The sequence below is a fragment of the Pseudorca crassidens genome, chromosome 6 (genome assembly GCF_039906515.1).
Source record: "Pseudorca crassidens isolate mPseCra1 chromosome 6, mPseCra1.hap1, whole genome shotgun sequence".
Classification (NCBI taxonomy): Eukaryota; Metazoa; Chordata; class Mammalia; order Artiodactyla; family Delphinidae; genus Pseudorca; species Pseudorca crassidens.
In genome coordinates, this window is record NC_090301.1 from 66081441 (window position 1) to 66103723 (window position 22283).

General features: G+C 36.3%; 1 protein-coding gene across 2 annotated transcripts in view; it reads right to left on the reverse strand.

Moving 5' to 3' along the window:
- CSRNP3 (cysteine and serine rich nuclear protein 3) overlaps positions 1–22283 on the reverse strand; it is a 182323-nt gene that overhangs the window by 58974 nt on the left and 101066 nt on the right. For both annotated transcript variants that reach the window (XM_067741682.1, XM_067741683.1), the window contains one exon: positions 10413–10583. In XM_067741682.1, the coding sequence (XP_067597783.1) occupies positions 10413–10560 (148 nt within the window). In that variant the 5' untranslated portion in view covers positions 10561–10583. The remainder of the gene's footprint in view (positions 1–10412; positions 10584–22283) is intronic.

Sequence of the window (22283 nt, forward strand, 5' to 3'; positions counted from 1 at the left end):
CTCTCTGACTTTTAAGCCTCAAGTTACTATCCATTTCTTCTAGTAAATTGTCCTTGATAAATGTTATAGAAAATTTTCCAGAAATACCTGTGCCAACACTTATTTCTCTGTCCTGGTATTTACACAAAAGTCACACTCTCTTGATGTTCTGATGGTATCTAGAATTCAGGAGAATAAGTCCAAAAGACATCAAACACCTGCTGTGACTATTTCCCGTAAATCCTATCCTAGAGTGCACTCATAAAAGCTCTCATGTTTCCATTAAGATGGTCTACAAGAGAGCTCTGCAAATGGCTGATGCTAATGAGATCATAGATATTTTTAAAGGCTGATGTGGTCAGTCAACGGGGAGGCAGCTGACAAGACACCCTCTTCTCTGCAGCTCTGAAGCACTTCCTGCGGGGAAGTGGGGCTGGCTGGGAGGTGCCACAATGCCCAGCCTTACACCCTCAGTCATAACAACGTCAGCAACTCTTCTTCCCTGTTCCTTTTACTCTAAAAAGAAAATGTCATTCAGAAAAAGACTAAGTGCTTCAGCTTCAGAAAAACCTAAGAGGACAAAATTCTGACTATCTGCCCTGCAATTTAAACACAAAGGAAAGAGTTAGTCAGCCAATACAGCTTATTTACTTTGAACCCAACCCATGTAATATTTACTGAGTGTCTCTCATTTGAAATGGAATCTATGTGCTATTTTATTAATTAACAGTAGATTATACTATATTTCCTAAACAGTTAGGAGATGTTTTCAGAAATCTGAGAAGTGATGCTCGAATGAGAAAGACTGTTAATGCTGTTTTCAACAATAATTATGGGAAACAATATGATATAATAATACAGAAGTACAGGTTCCAGAGTCACACTGACATAAAGACTAAAAGCTGGCCCCACTACATATTAGCTTTGTGATTCTGAGCAGCTACTTAAAATCAGCATCAGATGCTTCATAGGTTATGCTAATTAAGATAACATACATAAAATGTAAGTGCAGTCCCTCGCACTGAGTGTTTAATGAAAGTTCAATAAATGGCAGCTAGTACTGCTATGACTATTATTCTGAACCCTTATGACTTTTTAGGACTAATGCCAGCAAGAGTGGAGAATATACTTTGGAAATTCTTACTTCCATAGCTGTTGTGTTGAATCTCATGATATCCTCTGAATAATGTTCCAATGCCTAGGCCAGGAGTAGCAAACAGGTAGTTAGTAAACTGAATACAACCTCAAGAAGAATTTCATTGGATTAGACAGGTTTATTGTTATTATTGTTACCATTAAGTCTAATTCCTTTTAGGGAGGTATACTCTAGATCCGCCATACCTTCATGTCATACACCTGGATGCTTTCTCACAGTTCTATGACTTGCCTGGTTCTGAAGATACTTGGATTTGCATCTCTAATCTATATCTTTTCCAGACTTCTCTCCCAGCCTACCAAAACCACAGCTATCATATGTCTCCTTTCCTCTGGAGAGTTATTCTCTGCATAGGTAGTTTTCCAAAATAACTGTTAATAAAATTTGTGTTGTCCCTCATTGGAACCATTATCATCATCATAGCTAACACTTCTTGGGCACTTACTAAATATGAAGTACAATGTAAAGCATTTTGCCTATATCGCCCATTTAAGCCACCATTAAACTTATAATGTAGATACTATTTTTTATTGGTATTTATAGATGAGGAAACTAAACATCAGAGATACTACCTTACTTGCCCCTGAGTAGACAATCTTTGATGAGAATATAAGCAATTTGAGTATAGACATTACATTTTTAACTACTAGATAGACTACATAGGCCACCTATATGTGGAATTTTTTTTTTTTTTTTTTTTTTTTTCGGTACGCGGACCTCTCACTGCCATGGCCTCTCCCATTGCGGAGCACAGGCTCCGCGCCCACGGCTCACGGGCCCAGCTGCTCCATGGCACGTGGGATCTTCCCGGACTGGGGCATGAACCCGCGTCCCCTGCATCGGCAGGCGGACTCTCAACCACTGCGCCACCAGGGAAGCCCTGTGGATTTCAATAGACATTCCAAAGGAATCATCCCAAAGCGATTACATTAATGGTGGGAATTCCAATTATGTGGTAGAAGATATTTTAGGACAGAAAAGCCTCTTAAAGTATACTGCCTAAATGCCTGTACATTCTGTGGACAAGTAGGGTTGACCCTATCAATACTAAAACACAATTAGCACATAAATGAGACAAATGTAGATATTTAGTTTTATAAATAACATTCCATGGCTTCAAATGACTATGCATTTTAAACATATTCCAGATAAATCATTCCTTCCAATGCATCATTCTTTTGCAGCTTTCTTTAGAAATTTTTAGCTAGAATATTCCTTTGTGGTAATGAGATGTTCTGGAGTGTTCACTTATACATCTCAGATAAAGACAGCTTTGAAGATAATTTTTAAAATTGTAAGTACATGAATATTCTATTTATTCTCCAACATTTCACTGTCAACAGAACAACATACACAACTCCTTATTCCAACCATCATTACTTAATTTTACTCAGTCCTTATGAAACTGTCTTTTTTACAGTTCTAATGTACTATTCTTTGAGTGCATTATCCGTTTAATCAAGACAGCCCAAAATGTCACCAATTAAAATAACCCACATGATTGTCTTCTTTTTGAGGGGTGGAACCTACAAACTAAAAGCACCAGATGGAATATTCTATTGGACTTGTATATAGGTACACTAATAGTACACAAGCATAAACACTGAAAGCACAAAGATGTCCTCAAATACAATACTATAAATAACTCAAGCAAAAAAGACTACCAGAGGCATATTATATTTGGAGGGAAAAAGGATTATCTGAATCTTATGCAATTTAAAATACCTTAAAATCAATCTATTTTCACATTTTTCAAATGAAAAAACATGATATAATCACGGTCAGAGTTACTTGTAACAGAACTAAAACTAGATTGAGAATCTTCTGACTCCTTGGTTGTGGCTTTTTCAGTTACAACAAATTGAAGGAATTTGCAGTAGAGTCTCATTCTCACAAATTCACCTGATGCACTAGGGAAAGCAAAATCATAGCAAACCTAAATATTTTTCTTTTACAATAGCTCCCACACACAAGCAGCTACTTTACTGATAAATAAAGAAACAATGTTCTATATTAACACCATAGAAGAGGCAAAAATGTTATGTGGGATTTACTGTATATACACTATAACAGTGTATAGTGTTAATATTTTGCATACTTATTTTAGATTGCTCCTTTTAAAATATAAGTGAAAGTGAGAAAGTACAGCTAAAGCAGCCACCACCCCTTCTTATATCCTTTCTCTCTAGAGGAACCAATCCCCACATTGTTGTGTATCAGCCCTTCCTATGTATATTTTTACTTCCATAAAATAGAGTGTTGTCTGTGTATTTTAATTATGTAAGTACTGTCTTATTTGCAACTTGTGTATTTCACTCAACAGTGTGTATATATATATATATATATATATATACACACACACACACACACACACACACGTACATTGTATACATATATATAAACCTGACTCTTCAGGTCAATCTGTTATCCAATATTTATTAAGTGCCTACTAGATACTAGGCATACAAAGACTGAGTTCCTGCCTTTGATGAGCTTACACTCATTCCTTTAAAACTCATTTTGACGGCTCTGCTTAAAGGTAGAATGTAAGGACATGCAGATAAGGACAAACAGGAAGGTAGCATTCACAGTGAAGGCAAGGTGATCTGTTGAATATGAGGTAGGAGGTGGAGGGACTTGATGAGTCTGATGAACACTCTGCTCTTTGAGATAGAAAAGAAAATGACCGTGGGCACCTTAGGAGGATGTTTTGTGGCAGTAACAGGCAGCTGAGTTTGAAAACATACAGTTTCGTCATTTTCTCCAAAACTTCCTTAAAGTGTTCGGATGTTTTGAATAAAAAGGAAATATGGAGTGAAGGATATGGGAGGAAAATGGGTGAGTCCAAGACTCCAAAAAAAAAAAAAAGCTGAAATAATGGAGCAAATGTAAAGGGTGGAGTGGAAAGATATGTAAAGACAAGACGTGGGTGTTATGTTGGGGGAAAACAGGATGAGGTAAAAAAAATGGGTAGGGGGAGAAAGGAAGTGGAAGAAAAACAGGTTATGGTCTGAGTTTGGAACACTGAAATTTGATATTTCGGTGATAGAGCTGTACTAGTTTATAGAACTATCCTGGGTGAAGCTGTGGACGTAAGCAGCTATATGGAGTGGAGGTAAAGGACGTGAATGGAATGGAAGACTCCAGAATAGAGGTGGTCAAGGAAACATGAGGCTAATGGTTCAGTGAGTTCAACATGGCTACTGACATCATGGCTTGGTGGGCAAAACTGAGATGGAAAGAAGTTAGAAAACCATTGCCAAAGGTTTTGAATGTTGGTGAAATACCAGGAGATTCAGGCAAAGAGGATGAGTATCATGAGAGACGTGGTAAAGTGTTCATGGAGAAAGAAATATTTGATATGAGCCTTGTAGCAGGTACATAACTTTATAGTTAGAGATTGAGAGGCAGAGTAGAAGACATTTCAACCTGAAGGATGGTCTAAGTAAGGTCAGAGGAGGCAGCAATGGTTGACTATTTCTGATTTATCATACTGGATCTCTCAGATCTCTCAGATGAAATGATCTGAAAATAATTCCACTGTATCAGCCAATGGCTTTTATAGTACATTCAAGTGAGTATTTTCCAAATGGACCACTAACTCGTATCTATTTCCTCCACTCGTAATTGTGCCAACTACTTAAACTCCCACATTTCCACTAAACTAAATACTTAATGACTCAACTGGTCCATGTCTGGTGTTCAGATAGGGACATGACCTAGTATAATAGATCTGCAACTGGTTCCAGGTCTGATCTCACAAGGCCAGGCTATTTGGTTCTTTTCCAACATAAGGAGCTGCAGAGTCAGAGTCTGGAGATGTCTTAATTTAATAGCTCATCAGAGGTGCCTTGACCTACGCTGCTTATCTTTTCCCACTTGGTGTCTGCTCTAACTTAAGATGCTATTTTGATCCTTGTTCTTAGAACCATATTATTACAGGGTAGTAAGGAGCTTTTGAGGGTCATGTGGTCCTAAGTCCTGCTCAAAGACTTCCCTAAAATTTCTATGTTCAGTTTCTGCCTTAACACTCCTCCATTGTTTGAAAAATCACTGATCTAGGGATAGATTGCTATGTTTGTCTTTGCTATAGTAAGTTCTCAAATTAATACCACAATGCTGAGTAGACATGGTCTGTCACTGTATCTCTGAGTTGTATTTATTACTTGTAGTCTATCATTTTGACATGTCTGAAAGCACCTACCACAGAGACTGTAACATAAGATACACTATATTTGTCAAAACTGAATCTAGATTTTCAATGCATTTTAACTGCTTGGTAAAGAGAATAGATATGTTTCGGTCATACTTCCACTACAAAGTTTCATGTCAAGATCTGATTTCTTTTGATTTTTTGTCTCTAATCCCACTATGAAATGTGCAGTCATTGTGAGGGAAATGACATTGGAGGAAGACTGTGACTTGGGTGCACATGGCAGCGTATTTATGCCTGTTTATTCAGAGAGAAAAGAGAGGGAACTAAGAAAGAAAGGAAGGAAGGAGGGAGGAAAACATTAAAATCTCAGCCATTGGATAAATTAATAATATATCTCTGAATGTTAATTTCTACTTTTATAAAATGGGTACAATAATGGCTCCTAATCACACAACAACTTTAGGATATCAAATGAACCCAAGAATGTGAAAGTGTAAATTAGAAACTCTTATCCCTATATAAGACATACACTACCTGTTTTCGTGTGCAATTTAGAATACCTATCATTTTGCCTTTTGATATTTCCACTTCCTAAATACTATATATTTATCTGTAGAAACACTCTGTTTCAGGAAAAACGTGTTCCTTTCATCATACAGCTTCTCATTACTCGTGTGAAGCGCCAGGAACCTTGAGAGGGCAGAAAAAAAAAATCATTCCAGCTTCTCTGTAGCTCTCCTTTTGACAGCACTCAAGTACAGGCTGATTGGCTATAGAGCCACAGGGATTTGATGAAACAAAGTGTTCCACAGCAATACAGAATCCAGCTACTTCTATCTCAAGGGAAGTATAAGATATGACCTTGGTTCATTGCTGGTAAGTATGCTAGTTGCCTAGCAAAACTCAAAAGTCCAAGGTAAAAGCCATATGCCTTTACTGATTTATATTTCGAAGCTTTTACTATCATAATGTGATGTGCTGCAAGTTGAATAGCTTATAGAAAGCTTAGGATAGATGGAATTTTCTACTACCATAGCTGCTGACTTGTACCACACAGTTTTATCAATTCCTATATTTGCAATGATAACAAAATGTTATGTTATACAATATGTTAATGCTTATAAAGCACTGAGTGCATCTGACATTTTAAACTTGAAAGATGAGCTCATGATGAGTGAGATTTAAATAACTGTATCTTAAAAGATCTCAGTGTGAAGCTAAATTTGGTTTCCTAATACTACACAAATTTGATAGTCATCAAAAATCCTTTTTTACTCTAAGGTAACTACTTTTTTTCTTGAAAGTAGAAAAATGTATTAAAGAAATAAGATTCATCAATAACAATATTTCTAAAAATGTATGTTCATAGATTCATATGCAGATAAGATCACTGTACTTTAGCTGAAAAAATAAATAAAACATTTTATAAAAATTTGTGCATCAATTTGGGGCTAGCAAATAATCTGAAATACATTTCTGGAAACAAGAAATCTTTTAAACTATTTCTTTTACATTGGTTAACATGTTCAGATCTTTTATAAAGCAAATATTTGAGGGAGAATTTTTGATTTTTGGGGTTTTTTTCTCTCACTTTTTCTTTTTTTCCTTCTCCATAATGTGAATATGGTGAACTAAACAGACTATTAAATCAAAAAGGCCCTTTTTATTAAATCAATCATTTAATTATCTTTAAAAATCATGAAAAATCTCCACCAGATTTCATTTAATACAAAGTTAAATCAGCAATTTCATAAACTAACCATTGCCAACTACCACTGATAATAAATAATGAGTTGAAAATTTCAATAAATTCTTGGGCATCACAAAATATTTCTATTTTCTTCAACAGGAAAAATAACATCTGTTGGACATAACTCATAAAAACCCTTTACTAGTTAGCTGAAGTATTGCATGATTTAGCTGATCATGCCATTTGCTTACATAAACACAATCAGAACTACAGTTATCATTTTAGTTTAAATTTAAAATTTCTTTGTTGTGGGATGTATAAATATTAGCTGAAATAAAAATTAATAAATATGAAAATTAATCTATCATTCTAATACTTCAACAAATCAAATCGTTTTCAGTTTTTAAAGCACCTTACCATTCTTTGCCATTATGATACAGAGACTTTCCCTGACAGTGTAGGTAAAATTTTGTGTTCTGCTTTTCTTAACATTATCTCCTGTCTTCATACCTATCATGTAAATTAATTAATTGTATAAGCTACCATAACTTAATGCATCATTTCCCCACTCTTAGACATGTTACCTTCCTCTTCCCTGCCCCAGTTCCCATTTTTTGTTATTTCCCTCAAGAACCAACATTTTCAGTTATGCACTTTTCCCCATGTTTTTGATCTTTCCCCCTTCAGATAAATTCTCTGAAGTACAGACTTATAGATATGAATATCATTATGGCTCTTATATTTCCAAAGTGCTAAACAGACACTTTTATAAATTTCATTGCCATCAAAAGCAATATGGATGTATGCAAAATTTGTACTGCGACCTTCACCAGCACTTAGGTATTAGTATTTTCTGTTGAAGGGAGGAACACTAATTTCAAGGAGATGAAATTTCCATGATTTCATACTAATGAAATCTCATTAGTATTATTTTAATCTGTGTTATTACTACTGGTGTTAAATGCTTCAAAATATTTGCTAATCATATTTCCTATCATGTAGATTATGTTTGGGGGTGTGTATCTTAATTTATATAAAAATTTATGTGTTTTTTTATTCGCTATTCAGACAGTAACGCTTTACCATATTAACTATTAACTGCAAATATTTTTTTTCCAATATAGATTATTTTACTTTGGGATTTTTGGGGATCAGGTATGTTTAATATTTTTATATAAATATGTTAAGTATTTTGCAATGTAACTTTTTTATGTTACTTCAACACTCAGATAACAATCCTACCAAATATGAAACTTCCCCTGTGATTTGATTTTTAAAAATATTTGTCTACTTAATCCATCTGAAATGTATTTTGGCAATGTTGTGAGATGTGTTATCTAAATTTTTCTTTTTCAAACTCTAATACCAAAACCATTTATTAAATACTCCTTTTCCCATTGTTTTATAATGCCCTATTCATATACACTTGTGTGTGTGTGTGTGTATATATATATATATATATATATATATATATATATATATATATAAAATTCTTATCTATACTATGTTGAGATTTTCTCTATTTTCCTAGATCTAACATGGTACTGAAAATGTTAAACTATATAATTTTCTACTATTATTTGATATCTGGAGTGGCTTTTCAACATTTATGGCTTCTTTTAAAAAATATCCCTTTATTCTCATTAGCTTATTTTTCCAAATGGATTTTTATTATTCCATCACCTTCTAAGAAAATCCAGTTGAGGGTTTTATTGAGATTATCCTTTTATATTCATAAATTAATGTGGAAAGCTTTAACAGATTTACCTTTATAAATGTTTACCAGAAACATAACCTGTCTCTTCATTAATTCCAGTATTCTTTTCTAACTCACAATAAATCACATTTTAAAGATATGTCCAATATTACATAACTAAAGGGCAGAGTGAGATAATGGAAAAGGTGAAGGCTATGGGGTGGAACACATAAATATATGGACATATATATACGTGTGTGTGTGTGTGTATATATGTATGTCTAGGCTTTAATCCTGTGTGATCTTGGGCAAGATGTTTAGCCTCTTTGATCCTCAGTCATTTCCTTCGTAAACTGAAAGTAATGGTACTTCCAGGATTGCTATAAAGAATAGGAATAATGTATATAAAACTACTGAATCACAGCATGTACCCAGTAAATGTTAGCTATGAGAATAATTTTTAATATAACATGCGCTTAGTACTTGACATTTTATAAAGTTCCTTCATATGTATTATCTCACTTGCTCTTTGATCTTCACAGAACCCTGTCAGATGATGATGTTGTTGTTATTATCACTGTTAATATTAAGGCCAAATAGGTAAACATATATCTTCTTTTGAATCAAAACACAAGCTCATTTCACATCATAATGATATATGTAAATGTATTTGAAGATCACCTACATCACACAATAACCTTGTCCCTGAATATTTGATGATTTTTTCCTGTTATAATAAGTGTAGTTGCCCTTTCATTATATTTTCTATTAATTTTGCTTGCTTAAAGGAATGCTGTCGATTTTGTATGTTTGTTTTGTGTTCAATAGTTTTACTGAGTTCCTTATTACCTCTTAAAAATATGGTTAATTCTCTTGGTCTTCTGCGTTGTCACATTTCCAAAATAAATTTTATGTTATGGAATCACATATTAATAAAATCAGCTACTTAACTGAAAAATAAAAAAACTAAGACTAGTTATCTATCATATCATATTAAAATCTTCCTGTTGTAAATATAAATTCAAGATTATTTAGCTATTAATAGTCAGTTTCCTTTAGCCTGTAGATTGTATTTCCTTACAAAATCTTCCTGTCAGTCCTTCAAACCTCACCTTGTCTGACAGGAAGGAGTGATGTTACAGTGTGGCAGAAAAAGGAAAAAGAGAAAGCATACACCTTTTTTTCCTTTGTGGGCTTTAAATATTATTCTTAAGGATAAGAGAATAAAGGGATGAGTGGAAAAGAGGTATACACTGCACTCGCACACTTGGGAGAGTTTTGCTGCTTTTTCATTTCTTAACGCATGGTTGGCTATGCTCTTTCCCACTGAACCTAGAACTTCCACTGCCAAATACATCCTCCCCACTTTATGTTTTCCTCCTAGAATATCATTTCAGCTATGGGAGGATACATATTTTTGTGCCTGGACTTGTCCTTCCCCATCTACTGTTGGAGTAGGGTGCTTCCTTTGAAAAGTAATAATAATAAAATGTCATTTTTTCCATTGAATCAGTTGGTTAACACTATCAAATAATCCACTCCCAAAAGCATTCTAAATAAAGGAACCCACTGATGCCTCAGAAATATTTCATTTTTACTTAATCATGTTTTGTTTTTAGCTCAACTGTAAAAACAAAAACAAACTAGTAATAAAAGTTAAAAAATGACCAAGATGATACAATTATTTTCACTGTAGAAGCAGACAATCGGTTTCAGGTATAGTTTCCATACTCACGGGGAAAATGATTAGAAGTGGATGGATTGACACTGTCCCCACTGTCAGCACTTTCACTGCTGGAAACTTCATCATCTGATTCCCGCACAGAGGAGCAGGGGGAGGAGCCGTCAACTTCTTCAAACTTCCTCTTTAAAATTCCACTCATCGCTGCAGCGCTGTCACATGTACCTGTAGCAGGAACGGGAGCAACGAAGCATTGAAATATCTGACCGCTGATGTGCAGCCAAGGTCCCGGAGTCATTTTTATGTGGCTTTTTATACATGAGCTGAGCTTTCCCTTGAAAGGATCACTAAGCAGTTTTTTAAAAAACATTTACAAATTAACAAAAATTAAATTAAATATGAGCAGTTGACCATTTGCTTACCAAAATGTATCAACTTTTTTAGACATAGTTCATTTTAATGCAATACCTTTATTCCTTTTTGTTGGCAAATTGAGAAAATCCACCTAAGTCCATAAGATTCTGTATCGAAAATAAACACCAATGTTCCCCAAAGTCCTAAATGATTGCTGGAAGGAACACATGTAAATATGCAAAAACTTCATACTCAAGTTTTAAAATGTAAGAAACCTAATTAGCTGAGCACTATATGAAATCAGGTCTAAATTTTAGGTAGTTTCCATTGAAATATTACAATAAGGTGAAGTATGTCCCTATGACACCTGGTTGCTGAAGCTGCTGCTACTGTTTCGGAAACCTCCTAAGACTAGTTAGTTGGGACGTAGCACTAGTTGGGTGGGAAGAGTGAGGTGTGGGTAGTGGATACGGTTTCTCCTAAATCCTTTCTCTAGGATGAATGGGTTTTCCCCTTTCCTTGAGCTGCCCTTTCTCTACCTTCCCCATTTACCTTGACATATACACAGTCAGCTGAAGGGCATAAACTTTCCTTGCAGTGTAAGAATATTTTCAGGAATAACTTATATATAAATTAGCTTAGATATATGTGATGGTCTTACATTGTTAAATTAATTTAACTTAGCTGAAAGTATTGCTAAATTGATTCCATGCATTCTATCTTCCATCTCATTATGTCAGCTGATTTTAACTCTCTTTTGAGTTCTTAGTTACATTATCTAGGCACTGCCCTCAGAAATCTCTGTAATAACCCCTTCTCCGTGCAGATCACAGAGCAGGCAGCCTGACCAGATCCCCTTAGCTGGGCGAGTTTTCCAAATTTTAATTCAGTAGTTTTCAAGGTCTGCTACTGGGATTAGCAGCATAAGCATCACCTGGGAGGGAAATGCAAATTCTCTCTCTTTTTTTTTTGCGGTACGCGGGCCTCTCACTGCTGTGGCCTCTCCCGTTGCGGAGCACAGGCTCCGGACGCGCAGGCTCAGCGGCCATGGCTCACGGGCCCAGCCGCTCCACGGCATGTGGGATCTTCCCAGAACCGGGGCACGAACCCGTGTCCCCTGCATTGGCAGGCGGACTCTCAACCACTGCGCCACCAGGTAAGCCCCTAAATGCAAATTCTCAAGCCTCGTTCCAGATCTACTGAATCAGAAACTCCCAGAGGGTAGGGCCTAGCACTCTGCTTTATGAAGCCCTCCAGGTGATTCTGATACATCCTCAAATTGGAGGGCCATTTGTCTAATTTCTAGTCTGTTCTCCAGTAGCTCCTTCCTTGGACTTTTCCTTCCTTGGACTTTTCCTTCCTTGGGTGTGTCCACACACCAGCCCTAGAGAGTTATATAACCCAGCACTCAATTCCTAGTCAAAATCTTCTTGGTCCGCCACTGGTGTGAATTCTATAAGTACAGTATTAGATGTCTGTTAAGTATCATTAATTTCAACTTACTTTACTCATCTATTCACGTGTTTAGTAACTGGTATGCAAATGATTGCCTCCTTGGGTGGAGTAGAGGATACAAAAAGGAGTAGAATGTGTTACCTGCTCCCAAGGAGCAAGCATCCACTATGCTGGGCTGCATGGAATTGAGAATAACCTGCAAATTCATGTTCTACTGCCTTGTTTTACTAATTTATGTCTTTTTCACGACTTATATTAACAATAGAGATAACTGATAGCAATAAGACGACACTACACTGTCTATTCTTTTGAGAATAAAATCTCTACTCTGACTGATTTTACCACTATTCAGATTAGCTTATTATTTTCTCCATCTTAAAGAGTGTGAAATGCATAAGATGTTCATGCATATCTGAGAGGGTGGAGAGAAAAACAGATATTTTAAGTAAAGTTCCTGAAAGAAAAGTAGGACAGGATATAAATTTTAAAATTGTTCACTTCAAACAAGATGCAAAGTAATTCATGAGGGAGAGACACCAAGACAAAATAATACAAAAAGGAAATTCGTGTTTAAAAAGTACATTTTTATAATAAGATATTGCAATAGGAACAGTTAAAAACCATGTCCTTAAGCTCTACTTTCCCATCTGACCTCCCCCAGCTTCCTTAAGAAAGGCAGATTTCTCAAGGATACCCAACAGGCCCAAAGGAAACTATATTCAAACATGGCAAAACGTGGTACGTGGTACTCTTCTCTTCCTTTCTCACCTCCTCAAGCACGAGAGGGGAAATTTTTGGAGGGATGATGAGGGAATTCAAAAGTCTCTTTTCCCTTTGTTATTACATTTGTACTGGCAAGACTTGAAGCAATGGAGTTGAAGGTTGGCTGTAATTTCTGTCTACATCTTTGAGACTGAAAGAGCCTGAGCTATTCCCAGGTCAAAGGGACAAAGGAACTGACTGTTTAAGGTGGGATTAGTATCTATGCTGGAAATTAAACATTCAAATAATTACAAGTGGGCATAACTTTAACTTATACCCATGAAACTGGTTAAGTGCTAAATTGCCTGTGCAGCAACCAAGCGAAACACCTATCTAGTTTCACAGCCTTTAAAAAACATTGTGAGCATAACAAGATGTCCTAACGAATTATGAGGGCCAAATGACCTATTGCTTACAAGTATATAAACCTTGATCAAGACCTAATAGTGGAATGGTAATGGGAGCATGTGGTTTTCGCCTACAGCATCTATACTAGCTCACTAGGAAAGAAAAGAATACAAGAATTTAGGAAATAAAAATAAAAATAAAAGAAAGAAAAAAAAAAAGAAAAACAAAGAGATCCTTAAACAAATACTAAAAAAAAAAAAAAGAATTTAGGGAAAAGACCCTGTTAATAAAGGAGTTGTATATACTTGGTTTGCTTGTACCCTGTATTGGTTCTCTCAGAATTTGAGGACGACAATAGGTGGCTAGCTAGGTATAGATGCAAGTGAGCAGAATCAATGCTTGTCCTGTGGCTGCCATAGCTCCTTAAATAGTCATTTAATAATATATTTTTGTTCCCAAAGACGAGGCATAATTAAACTTGGTAGGTATGAAGCCAGTGAAAAAGTGGTCAACATTTCAAGTTGGCAAACAGCATCAAAGCTCAAAGAACAGAAGATAAACCTGAACAGGCATTAATTTACTCTAAATATGATAAGCTGAGAATCTAAGTCTCGTTATCAGCCATTTAAACACAGCTACCATTTTCCAATTCAAGAAACACATGTTAGTCAAGGGTATCACCATTTCTCATTTGGACTAGGACAGTCACATCCTAATTATTCTCTCCCATCCACTACTGTTTGCTTTCAATGGGTTTTCCAGGTTGGAGGAACAATGATAAATTTAAATTGCAAATGTGATCATGGTCAGCAGCTTAAAACTCTTAAGTGGCTTTGGATTACCTTAGGATAAAGTTCAAAATCCTCAAAATGGCTTATAAAGTCCTTAACAATATACTCTGGCTAACTCTGGCTAACTTCATCTTCTTTTTGAGCCATTGGCCTTTTTGCCAATATTTCAGCACTAATAATAATTCAGTTTCTCTAACCTGCTTTTTCTCTCTGGAATCTAAGTCTTTTGATGTATGCATGATTCTTTCCGATCTACTTTTTGATTTCTTTTCCCACAGCACTTATCACCTCCTAAATCCATATTATTTATTTATGTATTTTTAGGTTTATTAATTATTTTTTTTTGTGGTACGCGGGCCTCTCACTGCTGGAAGATACCAGGGCAGGGATCTCTGAACTGATGTTCCAAGGGTCTAGAACAATGCTTTGTATCTAATAGAGGCTCGGTAAATATTTGTTTGATGAATGGATGAAACCCTTCTATTTCCATACTTTAATTATTTTGTCAGTGTCTATTTTCTCTGATAGACTAAAAGCTCCGTAAGCAGAATCATGTACATCTCATTCACCACTCTATCTCTCCTATCAAAATATCTGGCATATTTGATTAGATGAGAATTAAAATGAGATGAAATTGACCTCAAAGCGTCATATAATTTTTTTTTTTTGCTTGCAAGCAACCCAAAAGCCAATTCTAGCTAACTTAAGCACAAAGACATCTGTTGGAAAAATACTGAACTAGTTCATGCAATCTAAGATAGAGCTGAAATGAAAAACTGAGGAACTGCAGGAATAAGGACAGCTTCTGGGATTATGGTTGTAGAAATTCCATGATCCTTTTTTTTAGAGCACCATAGTTACCAGGTTTAAGCCCAACAACTTCTACGTCTCACAGTTCAAGTTTAATGTTCCAAAGCATGAGCAACCTTTTAGCCCATTTTGGGTCAGGTGTCAGCCCTGCGACCATTCGACTCCGTGGCCAGTAGACAAGGAGCCAGCCAATTTGCTATCACCTCAGAGAACCTCACTCAGAGGCTTCAATGAGTTCAATTGCATTTCAAAGCCAATATTCTTTCCTTGTCTAACACTGATTTATCTAATTTTTTCACTTATTAATATAGTCCGTTGTTGGGGAAGCTAGTAAAGTAGTCTTGTTCTGGCTTCAGAGGCGACTGGATAATGATGCTAAAGCTGACTGCATGCCTAACTGCTGAGCTACACCCAGGCCAGAATCAATAATAAACCCCTAGATAAGATAGAGCGTAAGTCATGGGACTTCTTTCACCTTGAGGGTCTGGCCAGCCCCTGGGGATCAAGAACATTCCAAAACTTATGAGTTAAGACCAAGGCATTTATGACAACAACCAGAGCTGCAAACCTGCAAGTAGGCTGATTGTTAGCGGCCTGCGGCCTGGTGCTAAACGCTGGGCTCCTTCGAGTGGCAAACTGAAGTCTCACCCGAGGGGTGGACCTTCTCAACTGGGACTCCAGATTGCTGTTCAAGGGACTTCCCAGCGCTCCTTGGACCTGGATGTAGGTGCTTCCCCAATTCGGTGATGTATATACCTCTGCCTTTACTATTCTTTCTTAGTTATACTATTCTTTTCTTAATTAGTATACTGTTATTTGTTAATTCAATAAACTCTCTCTAAATTCTTGTTTAACTGAGTGTAGAGAGGTTATTTTGCGAGCCAATCCTACAAACCTTGAAACCGAAAGTAAGGCTTTCGGCAAAACATCTATGAATTCAACACTTGGCCGGCTTCTCAGTTTGGGATTCCTCTTTCCCTACACCTAAGTGCCCTTTCTATTGCCAAATTCAATTAAGAACACTTTATTTTATTTTATTTTTCGTTTATTTTTATTTATTTTTTTTGCGGTACGCGGGCCTCTCACTGCTGTGGCCTCTCCCGTTGCGGAGCACAGGCTCCGGACGCGCAGGCTCAGCGGCCATGGCTCACGGGCCCAGCCGCTCTGCGGCATGTGGGATCCTCCCGGACCGGGGCACGAACCCGTGTCCCCTGCATCGGCAGGCGGACTCTCAACCACTGCGCCACCAGGGAAGCCCTGAACTACTTTATTTTAAAACTCTAATAAACATCGTGTAATTTTGGATACCTGTTATTCTTAATTATCATATACTATTTATTTCATATTTGTGTTAGATGTAAGAAGTCTCTGGACACATTTAAAGAAAGAGTAGTAGAAAAGTATAAATGTTTCCATTTCTCCTCAAAAAGATACTAATCAACTACACTAGATTTTCTGTGGTTGTAAGTAAATACAATTATTTTATTTAATATATTTCTGGAAAAAGTGTTGAAAACCAGAAGGCTGCAGGGTGAAGATAAGTAAGACACTGGATAAAAATGTACATTTTAATGCCTCTGGAAGAACTACTGAAGCTAAACTTTGGGTATTTGTTAGGACCTGGTTCATATCCCTCTCTTTTGACTGCCTAAAAATTTCATAGCTTTCCCAGGTAACCCATTGAGTTCTTACTATCCCATGTATATTCATCTAATGTTTAATCCTTTTTTCTTCTTACATTCTGTCCCTATTTCCCAATGTTTTGCTCTGCATTATAGGGAAATGACCACAGGAAAAATGCCTTAAGAGCATCATCAATCTCCTAGTTCTGAAGAGCAAGTTGTCTGATTTGGAGAAGAATCATTTTAGGGTTGCCAGATTTAGCAAATTAAAATATTTAGCAAATTAAAACAGGACACCCAGTTAAATTTGAATTTTAGATAAAAAAATAAATAGCATTTGAGATATCATTTTACTTATTATTTGTTGCTTATCTGAAATTTAAATTTAACTGGGCAGCCTGCATCTCTTCTCACAACCCTAACTGGTGCTCTTGGTGAGAAAGTAGAATGACTATAAAATCAACAAAACATCTACATAAAAAAATGCCACCTACCAACTGGAAATACCATACGTGAATATTCCTGTCCTTTACCAATCAGACAAAACCCAGTAAATAAAATATGTAAGGTTATTAGGGTGAATCAAGAGTTTATCAAACTATTGAAAAAAAGGTGAGGAGGTGGGAGACGGTTAATAGGCTTAGGGCAGGCATGGCCTATCACTGACACAGGAAAAAATGAATTTAAAAGGAAGTAATTCTGGCATGGCAAGAATTTCCTTATATGGTAATGAGGAGGTCTTTTTGGTGAGATGCTGTTTCTTCCCTGGCCTGATAAAAGAAAGGGTGGTGAGCTGTGAGTTCCTGGTTCATTTGACCTGGCATGTCCTTAATTCCAATGGAGGCTGCTTAAACCGGGAGCTTTACATGGTCCTCTCTCAGGAACAAGGGCGGTGTCTAGAGCCCCTCTGTTCACTTTTACCTGGGAGTCTGCGTATATCCTTTGCATTGCTTGCTTGCTAGTTTTGTAGTTGATCAGAATGAGAGCAACCTTTAACTGCAAAGGTCATTAACAAACACCCTTCTGCCTTGGTGATACGGCATACATCAAAGGAGCATGTTAACTGCATTATAACCTGACATGAAGGACGTTTCTTCATGATTTGTCAAAGAACAAAATCATCTATTTTACATCTTCATCAAATTCTTCCAGCAAGCACAAAAAGCTAAGAAACCATGACTGTTCTCTCCCAACGACTTTGATAAGCTCAGGCTGTTCGCCTTGAACAGGAAACACCAGTGTCAGGATTAAGTTGCATAGAAAAAGAAGCTTATTCTTCTTTACTTTCATGCAGAATGGAAAACAATTTTGATGTTTCTTCTGGTTGCTTCACCAAATTCAAATGATGAGATGAGAAGTACTGCAAACAAGTTGATGAAAATACTGGTGTGTGGCTCATCTGTGATAGCAGGTGGGAGAAGTTGAGTTGGCAAAAGCAAGATTATTCACAATGTCACACTTCATCAACCAGATTGTCTACAGGGCTAGAGAGAGGATGAAGAGGACAGTTGCTCAATTGATGGTGTGTAGGTTTTATTCCAATACTCAACAAAAGAGAGCTTGGCTAAAAAAACATCATACTGTGTTACTTTTATTTTCTGGTGGGATATCATTAGTTATCCAGATGTGTTCCTAACTATCAGGATACAATTTTAAACGAGTTAATTTATATTCAACCCTTTTCCTCCTCAAATTTTTTACACCATGAATTTGAGTAATCTTTGTTCTGCCCTAACACTCACACTGCTACTGCCCTTACACTGTTATGTTAATCAAACACTGACTATTGGCTAAAGTTTCTGCTAAATAAGATAATCATTATCTTAAGAAGTTGGCATCAGATTTCAATGCCTTGAACACTTATCACACCACAGGTCTCAGAATGCTTATGCATTTCTCTTAAAAAAAAAAAAAGGGATAACTTCTTTCACAATACTAGGGCTATTTCTGCCTTAACCCATTTGGCAAGAAATTAACCTATCTGCCGCCAAGAAGATAGGGATTTGGCAATTAATTCACAAGATAAAATCCTGCAAGGTGTTTCCATGGGGCACCACCAATGTGAAAAATGCTACTGGTGGCTTGCCAATTCAAGAAGTACAAGTTAGCCAAATACACTTCTCTTGTCTAGGTGTCTGCTTAAGCCAAAAATGCTGGGAGCACTCTTGTCTAATGAATATTTTTGTTGGAGAAATGCTTGTAGAGTTCCCCAATTATGTATGAATTCCTTGTGCCGGAGTTGCCCATGACCTTGAGTTAGAGGTCTGAGTTACTTTATGTGCTTTGGATTTCGACAGTTTTGCAGCTTGATGATTTGCAGTTTGAGAATTTGATTAAAGAAATGAGCGCTTATCCCTGAAAACAGTGCACAAATGCACGTCATTTACCCATGGATTCTCCATCAAAGGTAGGTGCCTCTAACTGTCCATACCTCTTCCCTCACTGTGTGCAAACTGCAATGGCTAAATTGATTTATGCCCTGCTGACAAAGGGATGGAAGGCTACTCCACTTACTAATGGTAAAGGGGTTCTTTATGAATGTCTGGCTGGGGAGACCCCAAGAAGCTTTCCATAGTACCTGTCATTGGGATTAGGATCCATGTAAGATACCCAGAACTTGGTTTTTAATGCCTCTTAACCCTAAACATTGTTCATTACTTGTTATTTGTCAACATGATATAGCAGAACACATGTGAACTGAAAGCCAAAAGTCCTTCCCCAACGTTAACTTTCAGGACGTGTTTTCAGTTAGCAAGAGCACAGAGACCCAACCAAGAACATGATAAGGCTTTTAAAACTGTTGAAAATTGATCAAGTGTCTGTTGTCAGCCTATTTTTCCTACCCCAACGACAAAAGTGCCAACGAAAAATTTATTTGATGTGCTTGCTATTACGACTAAAGAGTATTTAGCCTCGTTTCCTGGAAGATTGGCAAGACTTACCACATTAAGGAAAAAAAAAGACCACACAGACATGGAAGAATTTAGAATTACTACTGCAGCACTGGAAGATAACGTATTTTTTTCTCCTTAGCACTTAAGAAGTTTCTCTTCAGTCTTTTAGAAAGTTTCTGACTAAATAATAAAGTAGTCAGTGTAGCTCAAAAGGTATGTAAGAAATATGACATCCTTTTCCTTCAGAAGAATCATTAGAATAGTCTGAAGTGAAAGGATATTTAAAAACACTTCCCTCATAAAGTACTCTAAAGTGGACATCAGAATAAAATATGGTCAAGCTTTAGGACTATACCCATCTAAGCACTGGGATCCTGCCAAAGATACTGTGCAAAAAAATAAAGAAGATTTTAAAAATTAGAGTAAGTAGAAGAAAGTACTTTGGATGTTCTTTAAAATGATTACTACCTGAGGCAAGATATAGATTTCTACTATCTAAGGCAGAGAACAATAGTTATTCAACCTTCAGCTGACATCACATTAAACAGCAATTAGTAAAAATAATTTAGAGAGTAAGATTAAATACTTGGATTTTCAAGTCTCAGTGAAGGTTCTACTGGCATAAATTAAAACTGGTTCACAACAGAAATAAATCACACCATGCTCATACAATCTTTTAAAACTTGGAAACCCACTATTTAGAAAAGTTTCATCATTCAAACAAGTTTCACAAAAGCAGAGTCATGATATTCCTCCCCAATCAATTTATCCGACACTTGTTACCAATGTATAGTTATCACTTCTAGGTATGCTACTATTATAATAATTTTTAAGTAAAAAAATGTAGGTATATTTTCTAAATTTCTTCTGAAAAACCTTGTGGCTAAATCAATTGATGTAATATTTCTAGACATCATTCTGATACACAGGAAGTGTAAAATAGCAGTAAGTCCATGAATAGAGATCATTTCATGATTCAAACAAATTAGCACTTTTAAGTCATGAGGTAGAACTGGACTCATGCTCCACAACAGCACTGGCTCAGCAAACATTTCTTGGGCACCTAACATGAGCCAGGCTCCCTCTGTAATTGAAAGGTCCATAGTCTATGGATAAGATAGGAACTGCGGTGAATAGAATGAACAACTAATGCCTTAATTGTACAAAGTCAACATGGAAAAGAAAAAATAGTAGGCAAAGGCCCAAAGATGAAACATTTTAAAGCAACAAGTGATATAAAACAAGAGAGCTCAGAAAATCACATATTACTACATCCTATGTGAGGATTTTGTGGTTATTATGCTTCTGTTTGGTAAGATTTAAGCTATCTATGAAGCCACATATAGTTTGAATTTGGTGACTGCCTTCTCTACTTGTCCCATCTGATTATAAGATATCAGCTGCTTAGTACCTCCTAGGTATGACCTCCAATAAACTCTTAGTGGGTTTCTATTTTTGGAAAACACGGCTTTTCCTCATCCATTGAAGTCTAAGATGTTTTATCAAGATTATCTGTTACTATAGGCTTAAGCTGAACTTGTCTTATCAGCACCAGGGAATCAACCCCTGTGGGATGAAAAATAGTAATATTAGTTATCACTTAAAATGATCTTACTTTGTGCCAGGCATGCATCATGCCATTTCATTTTCATAAAAACCCTTTGATATAGAGACAGTTATCCCCACTTTGCAGATGAAGATGAGGCTTAGAGTTTTCAAGTACCCTGTCCAAGGCCACATGGATTGTAAGTTGCAGACCATGTCTTAGAAGTGACACCAGGGTTGGAACATGAAGGTAAGCTCCAAACCACTGTCCTATTCAGTCTTTTCACACTCCATGATATAGCTTGAACTCACACACTCAATAAACTACATAATAAAAGCACTTACTTATCAAGAAAACAATATACAATACTTTCCTGGTTTTTCAATTGTTCATGAATTGCCCTAAGTTTACAACGTTTTATTGTATTAAACAAAGTTACCAGGTTTGTTAAAGTAGTTCTCAGGCCTTTTTAAATATTAATGGGCAAAAAAAGACCAGAATATGGAGCTTTTCCCCAATAGTTTGGACTATTCTAATTCTTACAGAATGAGAAGCAATATTCCTTCAGCTTTTCAAAGGTCTTCAAAGTGTAAGAGACCACCTATTAGCTGTTATGGTATTAGCCACCTCGTGTATCTTTACACATGCATTACACTAGTGAATTTTAAAAGAAATGGGGATTGATGGCTCTGTTGTCTTACTTTTCTTGTATGTGATTGGGGAGAATGTTAGGTGTGCACACGTGTACGTGCACACACACACACGACTAAATGCATTTCTAAATGAATATGTGGATTCGTAAGCTTGCATGGAAATAAGAGATTGCCTGAGTGACAACTCTTCCTAACTAGCATGGTGATGGTGTATCACAAAGCCCCAGGATTTAAGAATGAAATAGACACAATTCCTGAAATTGGCAAGAATAGGTATATGACACCAATGTTTAGTCAAACACCACCAAAACAATTGGTCTGCGTGTTTTCTTTGGTATACCTGTTAGAGATTCCTCATTTCCTTATTAGACAAAGTCATTTCAAATTTCTGTTGGTGGTTTACTATGACAGATTCTCATTGTAGCAACAAGAACCAATTTCTCATTTATCTAGAGCTCAAACATGATTTTCAATATCCTGAACATAAGAAAACTAAAACAAATTCTATTTTCTATGTTTCTATGCTCAGTATATTACATATATGTACGTGTCAGAAGTTCAGTACATAGGAGAAGTATAGAGGGATGTTATCTCTCTCTCTTTGCCCACTGAAGTCTAAATGATTTAGAAGTTAATGTAAAATAAAGTGCACAAACTTGATTTTCGAATTACTCTCAGATAAGGAATAAT